The sequence below is a fragment of the Convolutriloba macropyga genome, chromosome 6 (assembly GCF_964194025.1).
Source record: "Convolutriloba macropyga chromosome 6, txConMacr16.3, whole genome shotgun sequence".
Classification (NCBI taxonomy): Eukaryota; Metazoa; Xenacoelomorpha; order Acoela; family Convolutidae; genus Convolutriloba; species Convolutriloba macropyga.
The window spans coordinates 60,006,996-60,029,563 of NC_134473.1; the positions used below are offsets into that span (position 1 = coordinate 60,006,996).

The 22,568-nt window shown below is 38.5% G+C and overlaps 1 protein-coding gene across 1 annotated transcript in view; it reads right to left on the reverse strand.

Annotated features, from left to right (window-relative positions):
• Nucleotides 1-14,264, reverse strand: part of LOC142341099 (calcium uniporter protein, mitochondrial-like) — a 28,948-nt gene extending 14,684 nt beyond the window's left edge. The window contains exons 1-2 of the mRNA XM_075391977.1: nucleotides 14,170-14,264; nucleotides 14,056-14,101 (exon numbers count right to left, since the gene is read on the reverse strand). Of these exons, the coding sequence (XP_075248092.1) occupies nucleotides 14,056-14,101; nucleotides 14,170-14,217 (94 nt within the window). The 5' untranslated portion in view covers nucleotides 14,218-14,264. The remainder of the gene's footprint in view (nucleotides 1-14,055; nucleotides 14,102-14,169) is intronic.
• Between the last annotated feature and the right edge of the window lie 8,304 nt (nucleotides 14,265-22,568).

Sequence of the window (22,568 nt, forward strand, 5' to 3'; positions counted from 1 at the left end):
TATTCATTCATACCTGGTCCCCCCTGCAGCCTACCTAATCGATACTTAGCATTTCTCAAAAGGGGTATAGGGGGTAAAAAAACTTATTCATTCATAACCTGCTCCCCCCTGAAGCCTACCTAATCGATACTTAGCATTTCTCAAAAGGGGTATAGGGGGTAAAAAAACTTATTCATTCATAACCTGCTCCCCCCTGAAGCCTACCTAATCGATACTTAGCATTTCTCAAAAGGGGTATAGGGGGTAAAAAAACTTATCCATTCATACCTGGTCCCCCTGCAGCCTACCTAATCGATACTTAGCGTTTCTCTAAAGGGGTATAGGGGGTAAAAAAACTTATTCATTCATAACCTGCTCCCCCCTGAAGCCTACCTAATCGATACTTAGCATTTCCCAAAAGGGGTATAGGGGGTAAAAAAACTTATTCATTCATACCTGGTCCCCCCTGCAGCCTACCTAATCGATACTTAGCATTTCTCAAAAGGGGTATAGGGGTAAAAAAATTATTCATTCATACCTGGTCCCCCCTGCAGCCTACCTAATCGATACTTAGCATTTCTCAAAAGGGGTATAGGGGGTAAAAAAACTTATTCATTCATACCTGGTCCCAACTGCAGCCTACCTAATCGATACTTAGCGGTTCTCTAAAGGGGTATAGGGGGTAAAAAAACTTATTCATTCATAACCTGCTCCCCCCCTGAAGCCTACCTAATCGATACTTAGCATTTCCCAAAAGGGGTATAGGGGGTAAAAAAACTTATTCATTCATACCTGGTCCCCCCTGCAGCCTACCTAATCGATACTTAGCATTTCTCAAAAGGGGTATAGGGGGTAAAAAAATTATTCATTCATACCTGGTCCCCCCTGCAGCCTACCTAATCGATACTTAGCATTTCTCAAAAGGGGTATAGGGGGTAAAAAAACTTATTCATTCATACCTGGTCCCCCCTGCAGCCTACATAATCGATACTTAGCATTTCTCAAAAGGGGTATAGGGGGTAAAAAAATTATTCATTCATACCTGGTCCCCCCTGCAGCCTACCTAATCGATACTTAGCATTTCTCAAAAGGGGTATAGGGGATTAAAAAATTATTCATTCATACCTGGTCCCCCCTGCAGCCTACCTAATCGATACTTAGCATTTCTCAAAAGGAGTATAGGGGGTAAAAAAACTTATTCATATCCTACTGTGTAATGATTTGGATAGTGTGTTTTGTTGTAGAAAAATTTTTGTCTTCACTTGGAGGTGAAGTGAAATTTTTTTATTTACGGTACGTAGGCTCAACCCGAAGGGAGACAACCACATTACCACATATTTGATTGTCATAAACGATAGATAGAGTCATGAGTTTATAGTGGGCCAGCATTATCAAAGTCTAGTGCGATTACTGACGTCTTCCTGATTTTCTGAGGAATATCACTGTCGTCGTCGGAAACAATTTCAAACTGTTTTGGGCTTGTGAGAGTTATTTTTGGTGTATTATTAAGGACGTTGTTCTCATCTAGATTTGAGTCTGACCTGCACTTTTGTTTTTTTCTTGGCGCATCAGGAGGGTTTTCGAGGGAAAACACTTCTGAATTAGAGCAAATGTCGAGAAAACTTTCACTTCGATCTGATTCCTCAGCTTCATCGTCGATAAATAAGCACCTGTCGTGGTCGACATCGTCTTGCTCGCTCAACAGTTCGAAGTCAATCAGGTCCTCTTCAAGTTCATCATCGCTGTATGATCGTTGGTTGAGACCTGGGTCAGGCGGAGACCAGAACTCCTGCAGCTCTGTTTCTGGAGTGTACTGAGTAGGCGGTGGGCTCTGTTCCATGGAAGACTCTGCCAGGACTTCGTTGTCACTCTCATCGCTTGAACCCCACTCTGGATTGCAAGTAATCTGTCGGGCAAACATTTCATCTAGCAATTGCTTATGTCCGAATGGCAGCGTTGTTAATTTGTCCGGGCAAATATAACGCTTGTCGTCGTATCCAGACAACGATTTTTTATTGGTGACAACTGTCATCAACTGGTGTTTGCTTGATGCAATTCTTGTATTTAGCAGGCGTACTGTTTCTCCACCCAAGAGAACCTGCTTGTACAATTCATGAGTCATTCTCTGCCGCGCGTCTCTGGTGACCCCTTTAGCTGACTGCTTCGTATCACCTGTGAAAGTTTTTAACATAGATTGAACACCTGATTTCACCTGTAGCCACTAGACAACGGAAACTGACTTTAGAAAAAGTTTGAACCATCGATTACGTCTTCTCACGTCTTCTCTTCGTAATATATCCAAAAGAAAAACTGGTGAGTATATAAAGAAATATTTACCTTCGGAAAGTTTGATCGAGTAGAGCTTGGGCTTGAGACCTACAAATTCAGAAACTGTGCGGCCAGCCATTTCATCCTTGAACTTGAGCGTTACTTTTGCATTGCTTCCATCGTATTGTGGATGGTTCCTTGGGAAGTTGGAAAAGTCAAAGAGCTGTGTCAATTGTTTTGATTCTATATCTGCAAAAAAGTCCTCTGTTTGCACCTCATAAACAAAGCTGTCAGTGTCAGAATAAAGCAGTTTGCAGTCAAAGTTCTGTTTCATGGTTTTGTAGTGGAACTCATACATAAATTTTTTTGAGAGGTCTAGGATACACGCTCCAACAATTGTAGGTTTGTCCCATAAAATTTCGGTCTGGTTGAGACTTACTGTAGCCAGATCATCAGCAAGGATTTGAAAAGTTTTCAGCTCAGGTCTACTAGTCCATTTTAAGGCTTCTTGTTCATCACGTACCATCTTGACTTTAATCCGGTTGCGTTTGCCTTCACATGTTTTCCCAAAAGCGCTGTTAACCATGAGCTTATAGAAACTCTCTTCAAACTTGTTCTGAGCTCCCTTGCGCTTTTGAGTGTTCAGCTGAACGTATGGCGCCAGCCATTTGGACTGTTTGAATGCAAGTGCTTGATGAACTTTGGTTACTTTTAGCCCTAGCTCAACGTACAACTTGAGTGTCTGATAATGCAGAGTATATTTCGTTTTTGGAATAGACTTTTTTATTCGAAGGAGGCGCGTTCACTTGCATCTGCTCAAGGAGTTCCTGTTGGTATTCACTCAGCCAGTATGCATCAATTTTGTCCTTTGTTGGTGCTAATGGGAAGTCAGAGTGTAGATTGTGAAGATCTTCGGGATAGTCCAGGTCTACTTCTACGATGTAGCCAACATCACTGTCATCTGCAGTCTCTAGAATTTTGTTGATTAGTTCAGGTTCAATTTCTGAATCCCATACCTGATCGAAATAGTCAAAATCGTTAAGTGGTAAGCAAAACTTCTCCATCACTCCACCATAAAGATTGTTTGCGTCGATCATTATAATGAAGGTTGACGGATTCTCTGCATCAAAATTTTCAAGATATTTATTGTTGGCTACTGCCAATCTTTTACTCTAAACGGAACTGATCCCTCCGCGGATCAGATTTTCTACCATGTCTAGGTGCTCGCGCTGGGTTAGCAACTCTATGGGGGCTTTGCAAGTTTTCAGCATTGCGTCAACTGATAGATTCGATGCAGTATAGTACTGGCAGCAGTCCAAACCATATGTTTCGTAACAAACCTTTCGAAAGCAGAGTACAATGGCTGCTAACAGGAAAACATCTGTTTGCAGATAAATGTCGTAGTATTCACCGACAGCACTACATTCAAAAAGTTTAAATACTTCTACTGCGTGCTCGTATTCTTCCTGTGTTACGTTAACTTCAAACTGATGTAAACTGTTGGTCCACAGAGAACGCGGAGGCAGCTCGGACTCCTCCAGTTTGTCGAAGTTGTCAATGTAGTTGTAAGGGAAGAAGCCTTTTTGCTTCAACTTGTCGACAGCACTTTCTGGCCATTCACTGAAGTGCTGCACCAACAACTTGAAAGCTTCGGCTGGCAGATTTTTAGCCAATGAGTCAAGAGATGCAGGCATGAACCGAAAAGAGTCCAGCAGTCTTATGTTTTCGTATACTGGTCGTTCCTTTTTGTTTTTGTCTAACCGCATTTTTATGAAAACTCCAATTTCGAGTGCTATATATTTTTCATCTGTGGTTGGGACTATTGTAATCCGGTTTTGCATGTTGCTTGCTTGAAGTGCTAGTATTACGTGGTGGAGATCATAGTTTGAAAGATTATGCGCAAATACTGGCGTGAAGTTCAAAAGTTTGCGGTTGATGTTACATTCATTATGAGCCCAGCCAAGAAACTCGCCCGTGAAGTGACAATGATCTAGCGCTGTTGGGTTTTCGATTGATTGATCTAATGGAGACTCACAAATCCAACAGTTCTCAACGTTAGTTCTTGCGATTGTCGGTATGCCATCAAAGTATCTGTTTTGTTGCTTTACGACATATATCGTCTTTGCCATCTCCTCGAGTGATTTCACGAACTTCTGCATTACTCCAGGTCCTCGTTCACCTTCAAAATGAAATGGTTCTTCTTGACCTTGTGCAATGAACAGCAAGGCATAGCTGCATGGTTTGTGCATTTCAATAGCTCTTGTATCGGAGAACTGTGGGTCGTTTCTACAAGTCATGATCGGCTCAATGAATGACTCGAGATCAAAAAAGCCAACCACTGGAGCAAACCAGCGAGCTTGTAGTTTTCTAAAGGTTAAGGAGTTTTTGTTCTCAGCTGGCATTCGCACAATAGCTGGCTTCTTCTCTTGACAACAAGATATGTGTTTTTCGTATCTTGCTTTTGAACTACAGACATGAAAACAGTTCCTGCACAGGTGATTATCAATGCGTTGAACTCTTTTCCTCACTTTGTGAACTAAGCTCTTCAAGTTTCTGATCAGGACGTAGTGATGCATGGTTCCATCGCTTAGAAGAAGTAAATCGAGATTGAATACACAATCGAGTTTTTTTGAGACACGGAAGGGGATCAGTTTTTCGTCTGAGTACCTGAAGTTGAACGCGTGTTTTAGTTTCCAATCAAAAGAGGAGTGTGAGAGGGGGGATATATATAACCAATGAAAACTTTTATACGATGCTATTATTTCAAATATAGTGAAGCATAACTTACCGAAACACGTTTACACGCACATTGTTCAGCTCCTCAAATCGACTCATCTGGTGAAATCCCATGGGCATGTTATACTGCCCAATTGGCTGCTTGGCTATTTTGTTTTCGGGCCCATATGTATGAGGGCTAGTAATTTGTCGACTTGAGGTTCCTTTTGGCACAAGTCGTGGCCCATACTTCAAATGATATGCCGCTGTGAAGCAATATAAAAAGCAGTTTTCATCTTCCCTGTTTCTGATGTTAAGAGCTGACGTTTGCGAGAGCTTATGTGGTAACGCTAAGTAAGATGAGCCCTCGATTGGCTTCGATTTCACTGTGCGAATTTCAATTTTTATTATCTGATCCAAAGACCAACCGCTACCATGAGATGCAAAGCTGTTAAGTGACAAGAGCATCTGTTCAACCATTTGGTGAAAACTTTCGTCTGCAATGCCTCCGAAGTCAACTCGTTCCATTTTTGACTGTACATGAATTGTTATCTTGTGTGATTCCTCAGACAAGTCTTCTGAGTCTTCAACTGGTTTTCTTAGCTGTATCACAGCTCCAAATTGGATTTTCTGAGGACTCTGCTGCACACTTATTCTGACAATGTTCTTGATCTCTTCACTTTTAACCTGCATGGCGTGTAACAGGTCAATCTCGCGGACACCCACTTTCACTTCGTACTCCCTCATGCTGTTTCCGAAAGCTTTTTCAACTGGTAGTAGTCCGTTTTCAGAGATCGTGTCTGCGTCAACATTCCATGTTGGCAAACCGTGGACGTTATTCATATGTTCCATGTAGTCAAGGTCTCTGCTGAAAATTTTGTTACAGTAAAGACAGTATCGAGGATTGGTCTGTCCGTGTTGAACCGTCACATGGCCTCTCATTTCATATAAGCTATGGGTCTCATAGCCACAGTCATGACATTCGAACGAGTTGCGGGGGGCGTAAATTTTATGAATTGTTTGTGTCGTCGGAGGCTTCTTTTATCAGAAAGTTTTTTTCGACAAATCTCGCAAACTATTGGGTTCATTTTTGTTGAACAAAACTTCAGCTTATAGCGCTAAAAACCCTCAGATGTGAAGAGAACAGGATTGAAAGCAGTAAAATTGGAGTTTAAAAGTAAGAAGAAAGATTTTAGTCAACTGATCAGTAGAAAGAAAGGCAAAAAGCAATGAGTGAAAGACTGCTTCCTGTAATCAAAGTAATCCGGTTATCTTTAGCCAATCAGCTAAAAGCGAACTTTATTTATTTGTTTTAAGCAAGCTTTAATCACAATACGCGTCAACAAAATTTTTATGTCCTCGGAGGGGCTTATTGACATTGTGTAAGGTCTCGCTTGGCGGCTGTCCTCTGAAAAATTCAACTATCTAGAGCTGCTTAGGCTTATATTTATCAACTTATCGACTATAAAATCAACATATCTGGGGGCGTTCCGTCTGTAAAATTTGGAGATTTCAGACATAGTTTATATACCTTTCTCAGAGATTAAAGAATGTTTATTAGAAATTAACATTGAACCGCTATTTCAACTTTTTGGCTTTGTAGTTTTTTGGATTCTCGGAATCATACATCTAATGAACTTTCAGAAGTTTTTTGGAGAAATTTTAATTCATATGTTTAACAAATGGTAGCAGCTGCATCTCATTTACATCAGGAATATAGGGAAAGTAATCAGTCATAAGATAGTGAGCAATATATATGCAAAAAAGTCCACACAGTTGCGAGTTCGCGCATTGCAAGGGTTTTCCGGTTTCTCGTCTATCTTCCATAAGATCCACATATATAGTGTCCGCACTGATACCCTTTAGGTGATCGCAAATATGCTTATACGAATAAATTGGTAAAGCCAAAGGGTCTGCAAAGTAGATAATTGGAGACGCATATCTTTTGGCTAACACAAGCCAATGTGTACCAATTGATGCAGCAGGTGAAGCGTTGACAATAGTAAAAGAATTTGGCGACATTTTCAGGGGGAAGTTGTCTGCGGCATAGACACCGTTGAATTTATGTTTCAAGTGTTTGCATTGCTGTATCAACTTGAATATCTGATCTTCATCCATTAGCTCATAGGCAGAGAGTTTTTGGAAACGTTTCTTGCAGAATCGATGTATACTGTTGAACATTTTTCTCCCAAGAATAATATTTCAATGTTGTTTGCTAATGCTGCACCGAACTTAAGTTCGATTGATAATGATGAGTTTGTTAATTCGGGGTGAATGAAATCATGCGTGGCTTCTTGTGTACTCGTAAGATCAAACACCATTATATAATGGCGCGGGAAATCAGCCAATGTTATACCGTGACCATTTTCAATGAAAGCCAAGGCTCCCATTGAATTGAAGTATAGCCTTTTGTCGTCTCTGGTCGACATTGGCGTACCAGCAGTTGCAAATCCATTGCGGTAAACAGTTATCTCATTTTGACCAAACTTTCGAAATGAAAATGGATTTTCAGTGTTGGTTCCAATGAAAGCGGCACTTGCAGACATTGCAATAATAAGTCTTCGAATGGGTTCCTTTGTGAAAATATCTTCTTGTTTCCAGCTTTGTTGTCCAGCTGTTGCGAGAAAGGCTTTCGAAATAACTTCGTTGTATCGATACATGGCTGGGGTTTTCAGAAGGGTTTTTTCAATTGCTCCCACCACATTATCCGATACTGTCATTTTGCGAACGAACAAATTAGCTTCATCGATTTTCACTTTATAATGCTTTGCACCGTCTTCACTCATTATAACAAAGTCATCTTGTGATCTTCGGAAAGAGATTCGCATTGTGACACCACTTATTAGGTGCTTCTCACATGAAAAAGTCTACAGCAACTTTACCGTATAGTGTAAGTTGGATGGATCTTCGAACAAGTAGTTCCCGTTGGGCAATAGTAGCGTTTGGAATTGTGTTGGGATCAGATTCGTATTCGTATCCTTGACATTTCAACCATGTACTTTTTGCGTCTGAGCCATGAGAAAATTCAGTTTCGATGAAACATTTGTGCGCGTAGTGTCCATTAGCTGATGAAATTTTGTTACCGTTAGCTGACACTGTACAATCAGCGAATAAAGAGTGTAAGATATTATTTACGAAGAAAGGTGTGTCGCTTGCATTGGCATCTCCAGTAGTATAACGTAAATTGTTTCCATTGCTTTGCACAATACAGCACTTTACCTCAAGATAAATTTTCTGTAAGTCGATGAAATTGTTTCGGTCTCCAACAATTTCAAATTCCAGTGAAGATCCGGTAGGAGAATAAAGGGGGCCAGTTTTCTGCTCGAAAGCTTGGTCAAACGTAACGAGCAGAGGGGGTTTCTCAAACAAGTCCAATGAACTATGTGTTGCCTCAGATGGGATAACAATGTTAGCGCGCATTTTTGACTTTTGAGAAGAAATCTGATCGACTTCTTTGCAGCTTGGTTTTTGATGAAATGGCACGTTTAATTGGAGAAGGTTTGTTTTTGTAAGCTTTGCTTCCACGGGACTTCTTTCGTCTAATGACGCGCCGACCGATGTGAAGTGATCCTCCTAATTGTTTTTTTACTGTTTTTGCTACTGTACTTTTTAATGCCTGCTTTGCTGTCTTCTTCTTTGTTGCAAATTCAGCTATCTCGGGCGCTCCTTGCACAAGGAGCTCTCTGCCAATTCGCTTTGCTGCAGGCCAAATAAATCGTCTTGCCAAAGGTAAGGCCACGCGTCCAATGCCAGCAGCCAATGCTCCAAAACCGCTTCCTCTTTGTCTGTAATGTCCTGAGAAGTGAGGTATCGAATTGGATGCTTGATCATTATAGTAGGCTTCCATCAGTTAGCTCGTTCTCTGAAATTTAAGACTGACGACAACTTTACCGATTCCAGTGAAAGGTATTAGTTTCCCAGTCTCACTTCTCAGCTCAACTTTGATGCTCTGGATATTGTTTGAAAGTAAACGCTTGTAATCCAAGTTTGTGAAAGTTTTATGGTGAACAGGTGCTACTGTGTTGAGGCTGCCGTTTCTCAAACGTCTCTCCGATTCAATGATTTTGAGAATGGGTACCCGCGAGTCACCCACGTGTTGATATTCAATAATGTCGATGTAGACAAAAATAAGCTGTGAGCCACATGTTATATCAACGGGGAAAATACCAAAATGTCTGTTAGGAGAGTTCGGAGCCCCATTTTCCAAGTTTGTCTTGTAACCAATGTGAACAAAACCATTGTGTGCAGGGTCCGGGGTCCCCTTGAAACCAAGAATGCTGGGAATTTCATTGTCTTGAAATGACAATCCTTCATTTTCCCCAAATGTTAACACAAGCTTTTGCGTTATCTTGTCGAACTTACGATCGAACTGTTTTAGTCTTGCAATGCGAAAAATCTCCGAGACTAGATCTTCCCAGCTGTTGTAAATACCAGTCCGAATTTTTCTGAGTTGTCCTGATCGATTACTCGACTCATTTGGATCGGTCATTGAATTCTTGTAAACAACTATTTCTCCAGAGTTGACGTTATTGATGTTTGATGGAAAAGATAGAGAAGTCAATGCTACTTGCCATTCTCCCTGTAAGTGTATTGGTTGTGATAATTGGTTCCGAAATGCTGCCATAGTATTTTCATTGAAAACGTCCATTGATGCATTTGATAACAAGTCAATTGTAAACTCATTGCTGTTAGAAATCATTGCTCCTCTTCAGTGTTTAACACGTTAACTTGTACTAATTCCGGTTCGTAAAACTTCCCCAGGATTTTAACGTTGTTTGCGTCAATCAGATTGTAGGTAGGCGGACTTGTTGTAGCCAATCGTAGTACAGAGAAAACTTCGTCTGTATAATTCTGAGTATAACCTTTTCTGAAGGTATCGTCTGGTTTCGCTATTCGTACCAGGTCCCCCTCTTCGAATCGTGGTTTATATTTATTGTTGTCCAAAGCAATCGAAATTAAAAATGGTTCATGTTTTTTGAAAACTTTATTTGGGGCTAACTTTGTGACGCGGTTAACACGACTGTTAATGATATTTACGAAATTGGGAAGCTCCTTTATATAGTTCCAAGTCCATTTTTCTTCCAAGTATCTGTATATAATGTTTTTAAGTGATCGAATATTTCTTTCCGCAAACGTCGATTTGGTTTCGTTTTCGGTTGTATACAAATGAATCTTTTTGTTTTCACAGAAAGTTTTGAACTCGCCTTTGAATTCAGTGCCTTTGTCCGTCCACACTTTCTCTGGTTGTTTCGTCTTGACCATTTTTTTGAAGGCTTCAACGCAGTCTTTTGCATACATCGTTTTCATAGGTTGAACACGTAAATAACGTGATAAAACGTCAACTGCAACCAATAGATATTTAACCCCATTATTGTGCTTTGCTATTTTGTCCATATAGGCTACATCCATGGACCAGATCTCGTTTATTCTGTAAGCAACTACCTTCAATCGTGGAAAATTTTTCCGGAATTGACGATATTTGGTGTACGAGTTTTTCGATTGAAGGAATTTCTCAATTTTTTTCTGTGATAGACCGCTTTCCTTTTTGATGTTGGTAACACTTCCAAAGGCTGCTTTTCCTTTTATGTAGACGTTATTTAGTTTTTTGATTTCCACTGAATGGAGTTTTCCAGCTAGTTGGCGTTTTGATTTCTTCCTCTGCGTCTGCGAAGCCTTCCTCATCAAAGCTAGCAGTCTCTGTTTTTTCTGCTCTCTCGACAGAAGGTTTCTGTTCACTGGCTCCTCCATCTGGAAACTGACGTAATTTTTGCTCTTTCTGAACTTTTACGAACTTTGCATAAGTATTACAAGTGAGGTGTGGTGCAAGGTTCAAATAATTCAACACTTCATAATGGTTATGCGAAAGTTTTGATGATGTTTGTTGTAATGCGTAGAGGAAAGTTGAAGCTGGAATGTTAGTGCTCCTCTCATCGATGAGAATTTCGCCTTCATCGTCCAGAGAAATGTTACGCGATTGGTTTATATTCTTCAAAATTATTTTTGATTTTTCAAGTTTGTCCTTTTCGAGAAAATTTATGTCATTAATCACATTCTGACTGATTTCATCAAACTCTTTCTGTTTAAACCTATCGGTAATATTTTGCCGTTTTTCTTCCTCATCGGAAACCATGACGTCATCAGTCTGTTGCTCTGTGTTCTGATGAATAACTGCTTCTGGCTGCTCGCGTTTCAATGTTCTCTGCAGAAGCGATAGTTGTTTTGATTTGTTTCGTGCAACTGGGTCCTTCAATATTTGCGAAACCTGAGGTTGTTCAGTTGTAAACATGTTGCGGGGAATAAGCACAAATTCTTCAGTTGGCATTTTTCTTCAGATACTCTAGACAAGGTCTGGCAATTAGTCGAATGAGAGAATGCCCTCTCGTTGTTTGGAAAAGCTTACTTCTTTGTAGTGCGTTAAAATGTTTTTCTGAAAGTTGTCGCAGTTGGGATTCGAATTTTTGCAGTTCTTTTTTGTTGATTGAGACAACACCAGAGAGGACGTTCATAACACAATCGCTTAGAAACCAAATGAAATCAATATCTTGGGCTAGGAAAATTTGCTTGCCGCTCGATTTCGGGTTACTGCTGACGCACCAGCGCTTCAGCATAAGCAAGTGTCTTTTTCATTCATAATTGGTGTAATAATGGCTTCCTCCGAAGGAATATAGAAAACTGACGGTTCGGGACCAAAAAGTTGAGAAGAAAATCGTAAGCCTTGACTTGTTTTCGGAACAAGGTCAACAATTAAATGTCCATATGGCTGAGCTGTCGATAATTTGTATGCATCCTTGAGTAATTGGAGGCAGTTCAACTGTTTTGCGAGATATTCTATTTGTTGAATGTCACGCAATGATTTAAACAGAATGATATGAGTGGTGTTGAGATCAATCGTTCGTGACCACTTGCTCTGTTGGAATAAGTTATGTTTGACATAAATCACGTGGAGTTTTCTGTGTCTTCCCGATGTTGCAATTTTTACGAACTCTGTCGTTAAATATTTCCTCGCATGAGTCATCATAAACGAGAAGACAATTCGAAAGTTTCTTTGTTATATCCAATCCAGAATATTTGATGAACTCGATTTGTGGTATTTTACATTGCATAGCTGTAAAAATGTCCTGGAACTCTTTGTAGAAGTAATAAATTTTGGGAAATCTTGGGTAAAAAGATGAACTTTGCAGCATGTTGAAAATTAGGTCGGTTTTCCCTGAACCACTCGGGCCTACAACTGCCATGAAGATTCTATCGTTTGTAAGGATAACTTTATTCATAGTTTGGGGTTTGGCAAAATATAACCAACTAGACTCGAAAGCAGTGCAATCCAAATTGACTTCTCCTCACAACTTTCTGGTATCAAGAATAGCATGGCGAAACAAAGACTGATCATGAGCACTATAATACTCACTTGAACAAAGAATATGATCTCTGATCGAGGGACTATGGTGTTGGAACAGCGCCGCCATGGTGGTCTCTCTCGGTTTCCATCATCGAAAACCAAGTTTGTAATACCCCCATCAATTTCATCTCTTACAACTCGGTTTGTCATTTTTCAAATCAAGACTAGGCTAGTGTTTTGAAATGTGTAAAACGGTAAAATGTCTAATTTTTTTTGAATTGGCTTTCTAATGCAGCTCGAATGTGATTGGTTGGTTTAGTTTACTTTACATGTACTCATCGCGCGCAAAGCACTTTGAAGTTAATAAAATATTAGGGGACATTTTTTCATAGTTTGAAATTCCAAAATGCCTCCATCTGTAGTTCGAAGCCAGAATATATACATGTTTACTGGAAAGTACATATTTACTACATATGTACCCACCTCTCTCACAAATTTACTACATATGTACCTACAACCAATTTAATATAAGCGTACATAACGGGTCCAGAATATATACAAACATAACCTCATAGATTTTATACACCTTTGGCCCAGTGGTACAAGATCGGCTTCCCATGCACTAGATCCGGGTTCGAATCCCACCGGGGCGAAGATCATTTTCTCAAATGTCCCATCTATCCTTGCATACATGATTATTCCCTATCTTAAAACATGTAATGTCCCCCCCGTAGTATGACTATACCACTTATATATATACTACTAGTGTGTCTTCGTTTTTTGCTTGACATAGCTCCACAAGTTTTTTCTTTGCCTTTTGTTTTGAGTCATGTGCTGTTTCTCGCTCTCTACTTTAAATTACCATCTCTGTAAGTCTCCTTGGTTTGTTTCGACTTCGTTCGTAATTTGGTAACTCATTTGTTTGCGGTTTCCTCAATTCCTTGTAGCAGACTTTCCTCGTTTTGAGTGCAAATGTTTCTTAACTCAGTGACATCTTCACTCGTTTACCACCATCAACTTTGCCCACTGGAATTGCTTGTTCGCTTGCGTTCGAAAAAGCCATTTTCAAGCCTATCCATTTTTTCTCGATGTTCACGAAATATGCCTTTTTTGGTTCCTCGCAAACTAGATCCCTTAGTAAGTCGTAAATTGCTTTTTGTAATCACGCTGAGCCTCTTTTTGCTGGCTCTATAGGCTATTTTTCGTTTTACTTGATGCTTACCTTCAGTGTTTTGCAGATACGGTTAGTCCCATTCTCTAATTTACTATATGCAACTGCTCGCAGCTGTCATCCTCGAAAAAACGCTGTACTATAGTTGAAGTGGAAACTTTAACAAAGCAAGCACTCAGGTCTGAAAAATGTTCGAAAAAATGGTAATGAATATTTCTCTTTGCTAGAAGGGATAAAATTATTTTTAAAATAAGCCGAAATGTGTAACCTGGCCTTCTCACATTAAACGACACCGACTTTTTGTCCTCATGTGAACTTAAATTAGTGAGTGTTTAAGTGGTTTCTTCGTTCTTGGGTCAAACGTATGAACAAATTCAGCCTGGTATAAAAACCAGAGGAATCCAATACTTACCTTCGTTTCAATAAAAAAATACAAGTGAAACAATTGCTTTCAATATATTTTGTTCGACAGCAACTAATAAGCAGGGATGCTACCATTTCTAACATTTCCCTATGTTTGCCGGTTGGTTAGATTAATGACTTCAATTAATTCAATTTAGTAAACTAGATTATTAAAGGCACTTACTTTGAACAGCCTCAGAATGCACACTGGCTATCTGCTTCAGCATTGACTGAAAAAGATCACCGGTAAAAGCAAAGTTCTTGAATATAAACAAGATGCAATTAGTAGAAAATTAACCTTGCGCAGTTTTGACGAAACAACTAGCCTCTTCAAACAGAAAGCCATTCTGAAAGTAGAAATACTGGAGATGCCATAACAGTTAGAACCGTCAATTAAGAGCAAGTCCCTCCCCTTGTAGGGTAGTCGGTCATCTCGGGGATGACAGGTCAACTCCTATTTACATGTATAAATTCTGACAGTAGTCAAGCGTCAAAGCATCATCAACAAACAAAGATAGAGATTTAAAAGATGATTGTCAATTTAAAACTTTCTTACGAACGTTTTCGAACTCTGAGTTCATCGTCACGTTATAAACAATACAAAATGCTAAAATGAAAAGCCAGAAAATAAAATGCAAATCACTAAAATCGATCATTCAAGGAAATTTAAAACGAATTTTTACATATCTACAATCGTATCTACGAAACATTTACATCTGAATAAAAATACATTTTCGACTTGATGTAGCAGATGCATATCGACATGATTTTTATTAAAAAAACCTACATATATTGCTTTAAACTTACTTTGGTTTTGTTTAATTGTAAGGTTGAAATTTTCGTTTCTTAACGTGTCTTTCAAGTTGGATTTTTATCTCCAAATTAGGCTTTCAGTGTTAATTCTCGTGTTCGGTATTCGTCGCAAACAAAGATAGCATCAGTAGTAATAAAAAAGGGGTATACAAGATGAGTTAAAAATCGAGATTTAAATAATTTAAAGGGTGATTTAACACGAAAGCCACCCCTCTTCTACTATGGCTCCAATGGAAGCTTTGACAACGTGTCGCCGGCTCATTGATCCCGCGCCAGGGAGGCGTATGTAGTAGTAGTAGGAGAGAAGGCTTCTGGAATTCATCCACGGGTGGTCCACGCCCTTCTTCGTCAGTTAGATGAGCTTTGTGTGGATGCTACAGTTCGTACATAAGCAGCAAACTCTCCAGGTACAGAGTCGTTCTCCATAAATCGTTCTCTAAGGAATTGTGTCTAGATGTTGGTAATTCTTTTTCTTTTTGATTTGCTCCTTAGATCTGTTATTATACAAAAAATGTTGTATAAGATTGCGGTTCTTATCCAAAAATTTTCATCACTTTTACAGTCTTGTCGTTGCAACAATAACTTTATGTGTGCCTTGTCTTGATCTTTGATTTGTGTTGTACTTAATAAAGCGATTTATATTTATGTTGTTTTCACCGTCGGCAATATAACAGTAAAGTAAGAGACTCTGGTACCTTGCAGGATGTAGAATATTCAGAGTTAGAAGCGTGCTTTTTTAGTCAATGGAATTTCCAGGGATCCATTTTTTGCATTTTTCTGTAATTTCTCTAGCAAGACTAGATCTATTTTGTTAGCGTACCACACCTCGCTCTTGTATGATATAATGGAGACAACGTAGCCCCTATACGTGTTTAGTTTGTTAATGACTGACGTATTGTATGATATAGTTCTTTTTAGTTATCAGAGTGCTCGCATTGTTTTGGAAAGACGTCTATTTGCGTTCGCTGTCCAGGTGAGATTTTCCGTGACTACGACACCTAAATTTGTTTGACTGTTTGCGGGTTTAACGATTTGGTCACACATTTTCACTTGTCCGTTTTTCTTATTAAAAAAGTATGCTACATTTGTCTTCGTGAAAGAACATTTCGTTTTCTAGTCACCAGAAATGTAGTTTATCCATATCTTTTTCGAACGAATTATATTTGTTACTGACCAGTTTGTAGTCGTCCGCATATCCATAAGTAACACTATTATCTATCGATTCTGGGAGGTCATTTATATAAGCAAGAAACAGTAGTGCCCAAGTAGAGACCCTTGAGGACCGCTCGTAACTATAAAAAAACTAGAAAATCTTTGGTTAAGTCTCACTTGTTGTTTTCTGTCAGTAAGATAGTCTGCAATGATGTCTAATGCTTTGCCGCCTAATCCCAGGGTAAATGTTTTCTCCCAAAGTTTGTCGTGGGGTGCTCTGTCGAACTTTTTTCGGAAACCTAGGTAGAAAACTGCTAACTCCTCAGTCAAATTTTGGTCATAGAAAGTGATTTAAAGTTTTTTAAAGGAAACATAGAAGTTGGACAGTGTTTGAGCATCTCGGCCGGAAACAGTTTTATGAGTCGTGAATATGATTGTTAATACAATTGAAAAGGCCGTCAAAAATTACTCTGTCAAAGACAAAACTTTTGATGAGCATGAGAGACAGTTTATAGGTCTGTAGTTATGGATGGCGGTCTTGTTTCCGTCCTTATAATTTGGTGTAACACTCACGCTGGTTGAAATATGTTAAAAGATCAAGTTTCCTATTCCGATCAGATTATTGCTTTTCCTGATGTCTAATTTCTGTAAAACAATTCTAATCTGATTTCATGTGCATGGTATTATGTTCTGAATATTTTAAGGGAATTTTTGGTTGGTACATTTGTTTTTCGAGTTAAACACGTTACGGAAAAATTGGTTGAAAAGTTCGGCTTTGTTCAAGTTGTTTGGTGCTGTGTTTTGACCAAGAAACATATCGCTCGGATACGGGGGTGCTTTTTTCAACTTATCTTAAAAAACCTTATATTTTGCTGAAAATTTTGGAGCTGAACACTTCGGTGTCATAATCCAACTGAACTTCTGTTGTGGTTTTAGATTTTTTACCTTTCAATTGAATGATTATTTTTGATAAAATTGCTTGCTTGTTGTTTTTCTGTTTTTTTTTGTTGAATTGTGTCAATTTTTTTGATAAAATGTGACGTTTCTTTAGAGATCCAGGGAGGCAGGTTTGCTCTGTGAGTTGTCACTTTTGGGACGTTTTTGTTCAATAGTTTGTTGAATCAGCGGTACCACTGATTCAAGAGCTCGTCCTTGTTACTGAAGCAGTACGGGTCAAAATGTTTCTCTCTAAAGTTATCTCTTCTAATTTTTGCCAATCGACTTCGTTTAGAGCAAGTTTTGCCAATCTATTTGATTTTGATTGTTCAACAGCGAAAAAGAATTTTGTTCGGAATTGGTAATGGTGTGAGCACTTAGCGTTGCCTATTTTGCTTTGGTTGCTTAGAGTTTTATCAATTTTAGACTCTATCCGGTTTACCAAATACACATAAAGTTGCTTATTTTTACCCGTTAGGTCTATGAAATTATATACTTTTTCAAAGTTTTGTTCGGTTAAGAGGCTTAGACAGTCATTTTATACTCATCTCTTTAATGCATTGTTTTACAGTTGGTGCTTCCAAAATTAATATCAACTGCAACAATTAATGAATTATATTACATAGATTTTTCGTTTGTTTGTCACATGATTGAAAAAATGCTGGACTGTGCCGAGATTCCATATGAAGATTATACATACATGCATATATAGAGGAAGAGCTACTTGAAGATATGTTAATTACAACAATGTCTACGAATTTGGGACTCAGTGAGATGTCTTTTGCATTCAAGTTTTCTCTTACAGCAACAGAGACGCCTCTGTGTTTTGTTTTCCCGTCATCAGATAATCGATCTGGCCAAAAAAATACGTAACCGTTTTAAAACAAAGCTTTGTTCGGGACTGCGTCAGTAAGCCAGGTTTCCGTGAGTCATATAATGTCATAGTTTTTAAACAGTAAAGAGTTCCCAAGACAGCATATTCGCATGAGCTCCAGACATTAAAAGTAGCAATTGTAACCTCAGCTTTGTTCAGGTGATTTATTCAAGCTTCCCAATCTTCAACCCAGTCATTGTTGACTTTCCTATAGAGCTTAAGATTTTGGATCTTTATTTATATATCTGTTGATATTGCTCGTTTGGAGCAGTTCAAGTATTCTTTTCAGTAGTTTGTTTTCAATTTTTGCTTCTTGTGGTGTGAAGGTTTTCATCATGTTCTCTTTCTTATTTTAGTTCCGCAGTTTTGATAAAAACGTTAGTAAGATACGTTTGTCGCAGTTGTTAGCCAGTTTGATAAAGATTAGTCTACATTTGTTCTCTTTGCATGTACCGAGTCGACGGCAGTCGTTGATTTGGATGTTAATGTTCAGGAAGCTCATTATTGCATTTACTTCTGATCTGTCCGACTCAGCTTTTTTTCTCTGGTCCTCATTATTGCACTCTTCAATTCCTTGGATCCTTACTCCATTGTCTTCAACTAATCGCACGTTTGGAACCTCTTTGTTTTCAGTTGGAAGTTCTTGTGGTCTTCCCGTTAGTACCGATGATACTTTAAGTTTTTCACTTACCTTCCTTTCAATTGTTTCGGTAACCACACTTGTGAGAATTTATTGATTTTCAGCGCTGGTTTTTTTTTGTATTTTGGTGACTTTTTGCTGCCTCAATAACAATATTTTTTTTGTTCAGAGACACGCATTGGTTGCACAGGAAAAAGATGTTAACATTTTCTTCTTGTAGAGCAGCTATGACTTGTTCACTCATTTTTGTTCATTTCCATGTAATATGCATAGTCTTTTTACAAGACATTCACCTAAAGATGGTCTGATTTTTAATTTCATTGTATGCGCATGTTTCGCATTCGATTGTGAGTGTTTCATAGCGCTCGTTTTGCGGTTTTCCAGTCGATGGGCTCATCGTTTATATTTAAGTTTTTTCCCCAGGTTAAGTTAAAAAGAAGAAAAAGCAAACAACGTCATGTACAACCCAAATAGGCACTCTCGGACTTTTTTATTTACCTAGATGGAGACTGCAGGTAGCGTTTTTGGACAATTCAACGCTGGAAACCAAAAAAACACCCTTGGATCACTGCCTGAAACAGCCGCACTTGCAAGTAACTGCGCAATTGATAAGCTCAGGGTTGCCTCTGCTGTCAGTTAGGATTGAATAGTTTTCGTATAGTATTTTGTATTTTTAAGAATTTTTTTACTCCGCTTAGGCCGAAATTGTTCAGGTGCACCCCGTTGTCCACATTTTGATGTACGTTGCTGTATTTTTCGTGCGATGTTCCGCGTTGTCCCCACTTCGCTCTGCGACTCAGGAGTTGAATCAGATTGTTTATAGCGACTGAACGCTTTGTCGATTCGCCTCGTGGTGTTATTCCAATTTAAAAATCTTCTTCCACTACTAGCATTTATTTGTTTGCAAGCTTTCCGAAATCTTCGGCAAAGTCAATTGGCTCTTTGACAGTAAGTAGGTCGCCGTAGAATAAATCTTTAGCACCCATTAATAGAACGATTGTACTGTAAACGCCCTTTTGAGAAATATTTTGGATACGTGTCGTATTTAGTCTCCGGAGAGTGATAAATTGTTGAAATTTGGAAAGAACAGGTTTGCGCTTTTGAGTCTGCAATTAATAAATTCCTCAGGGGATGTTTTGAATGTGTAGAAACTCATCGGGTTTCACCCGTCCAAACTAGGAACGGATGAGTGTTCCAATAGTAACGTTAATTCCAATAGTAACTTTAATCCCTGATGCAGAAGTGAAAATTGGGTCTTTGACAACTTTCGCTACAACTGGCCCAACTCCTGGAGATGATTTGAGCTCAATAGATTTAGTTGGTAGTTGATTGTCTGAACTGCTTGCTTTGAGATTAGAAACTGGCTGCATTACATGCTGCAATTCTGTTTAAAAAATTTATCACAACAATTAGTCCCAAAACGCTATTTCAGGATTTGAAAACAAAGAACACGGTAATTTCAGAAACTCCGGAATAAAAATCAGAGAACTTGGATGTATTAAATGTAAATAAAACATTGTAAATGTGATTCTAACTAAACAATTTCAAAATATCCTTATTTTAACTCATTTCGTGGAATTCGATAGATAGAGTCAGTGAGAAGTTTATATACTTTGTAATTGATTTGATTCGATTGTCGAATCAGTTTGAAGTGAACCTGCGATGAACGCAATGTTCAAAAATGGTCACTTTCTCAATCAAATGAACGTTTATTTAAAATTCCTTTTCTCTGCAGAATGAATAGTTTTTCAATTTTTTTTACAGATTTTACAGGTACACATCATTTGACCTTTTCAGGACATTTGCTTACTGTAGTGTGCAACAAGCGAATTCCAGCATATATTGCTCGTGGATCTACATTTAGAACTTTCTTGAATATGTTTGCCAGACGTTTGGCTCTTACGTGGAAATTACTGTCAGTCTTTTGTAGTCTCTGTTTTGTGCACTATAAAATCTCCTCGAGTTCTTGGTCGTGTAGTCTTTTTGTTCAAGTAGGATAACTTATCCCCGTTTGCATCATGTTTTCCCTTCAGATACGAAGTAAATCACGTCACTGAGTTCAAGATATTAGGCGATCAGGAGCAGTTCGAGTTGCTTCAGCCTTTCTGTATATGTCTTTTCGTCGCCCATTATTTACGTCGTGGCCGTTTTTGCACAAGTTCATGTTATTTATGCCAGGGTCTATTTGGAGCCCAAGCTTGGGAACTATACACCAGGACTGGAACAATGTAGCCAACATATGCGCTCTGGGGTTTTTTGACCTCGCATAGTGTTGAGAGTTTTCTCTTTATCAGGTGAAGCGATGATGTGGTTTTCTCAGGTCGTTGGTGGAAATTATCAGCTTGTTGACAGGCTGGCTCGCCCCACAGGAGTTCAATCGAAATGTTACTTTCTCGACTTCAATTACTCTTTGTATATACTTCAATTTTTTACAGTCGAGTGATGTTTAGATAATTCCGGTATGCTCTTAATGCAACTCCTAGAAAACTGATTAAACGCGTTGGCATCAAAAAGACTAACTGAAATGAGAACAAATCAACTTATTGTCTTTGATATCTAGTCCAGTCGTCATCAGTTCAGGTCCTTATATTTGCGAAGGCTTCTCCTTGCAAAGTATGAAGACTTGGCTCCAATTTGACAACAATTAGGTAACCAAATTGATTGGATTTGATTATTTCTAAACTGTTTTTACAATCTCATAGGAGTCCGCTCTTGGTCTATTTTTTGTTTAGTCGATGAAAATTTTTTGAATTGCGCGTGAGGACTTGTTCTGCTATGTTGTTGTCTTAATGCTCTAATTCGGACCTTATGTTAAGACGAATTTGATTTCCATTCTCCTACAAAGCCCTTACTCTACTGCAAAATTTTTTGTACTAATATTTGAAAAATCACAGCATGGACTACACGAAAGGGAGACCTTTTGTTGTTGTTGTTAATGTTGTTGTTGATTTGTTGTTGTTGTTGTTGTTGTTGTTGTTGTGGTTTTTGTTGTTGTTGTTGTTGTTGGCGTTGGTTTTGTTGGGTATTTACAGCTGTGCTGAATGATCTAAAGTCCCAGTCATCAAATCAAAAAAAGCTCCAATTGTTTCTACAGTTTTGACAATCGCAGCAAAATTGTTTAGTGTAAATATTTCGCTCAGAAAATTTCTCGAAAAAAAGGCAAGATTGTACATAATAACTGTTTTTCTGTCCAAATTCTTCTCCTTAGTTTAGATAATTTTCTAGGCAGTTTGCAAATCGACAGGCTTTAAAGGTGAATTCGCTGCGCGCTTTCTTTTTTCGAGTTTTCGTCATTTAGAAAATTTTGTTGTTTCTTGTTTCTTTCGTACGTACTTTTGATAGTTCGATGCCGCTATTCTCTTCATTCAGAGCTCTTGAAACTAGAAACAGATTGTTAAGCCGGAAAAATATTGGTAGTGGCAACATGTTTAATAGTCGAAGCTGGCGTTTTTATTCTGTAACTTTATTTCCCGTTATCCATTTGACTACTTTTAAGATAAATAACCACCCTACACAAAATGAAACTGTCTAATTTGTGTGAATCGCGTACTTAGACTGATAAGGCCACAGACTCAGCCACTAATTGTTTTCTGGGATTTACCTGTTTATCGTTTTCAGGGAGTAAAATAAAAAAAACAAGACGAAAAATCAGTAAAGCAGAGAAGAGGACAAAAGCACCGGAAAAAACTGTTTCCTATAAAAATTATTTTGAGGACAATTTTAAAAATTTTGTACCTGCAAATTTCGCTCCCCTCAATTCTTCGTTGTTATTTAGTTTCAAGTTTATATTTAGTTTTTTATCCTCTGGGACAGTACCCTATAGAATGCTTATGTTTATCGGAAACAACGGGATGACAAGACAATTAATGTCAGTAGCAATCTGTATTATGTATCTAATTTGATAGCGAATTTACCTTTGTCAGTTTCTTAAGATAAACATGTATAATTGGGTAAAATTTTTGAAATGAAACACTTCAATTAAATGTTATTCAATTGGTGGAGTAATTATATTTAGAAAAGCAGGTATCAAAGTCTTCTTTAAGTACTCAGAGTAAGCAAAGCAACGTTCAAGCCGGATATGGAACAGCTCGAGAGCTTGGTAAGTATTTACAAAATATCAACACAGCTTGAGGTACTTAACTACATGATAAACCAAGATCACAACACCGGAGAACCACCCCAGAATTCAGTTGATAAAATTTTCGGGTCGGTCCCATTATACCCTCCAGCTTAGTGGTCAGATAATCGGAACCCCCCCCCAATCTCAGTGATTCTACCAAAA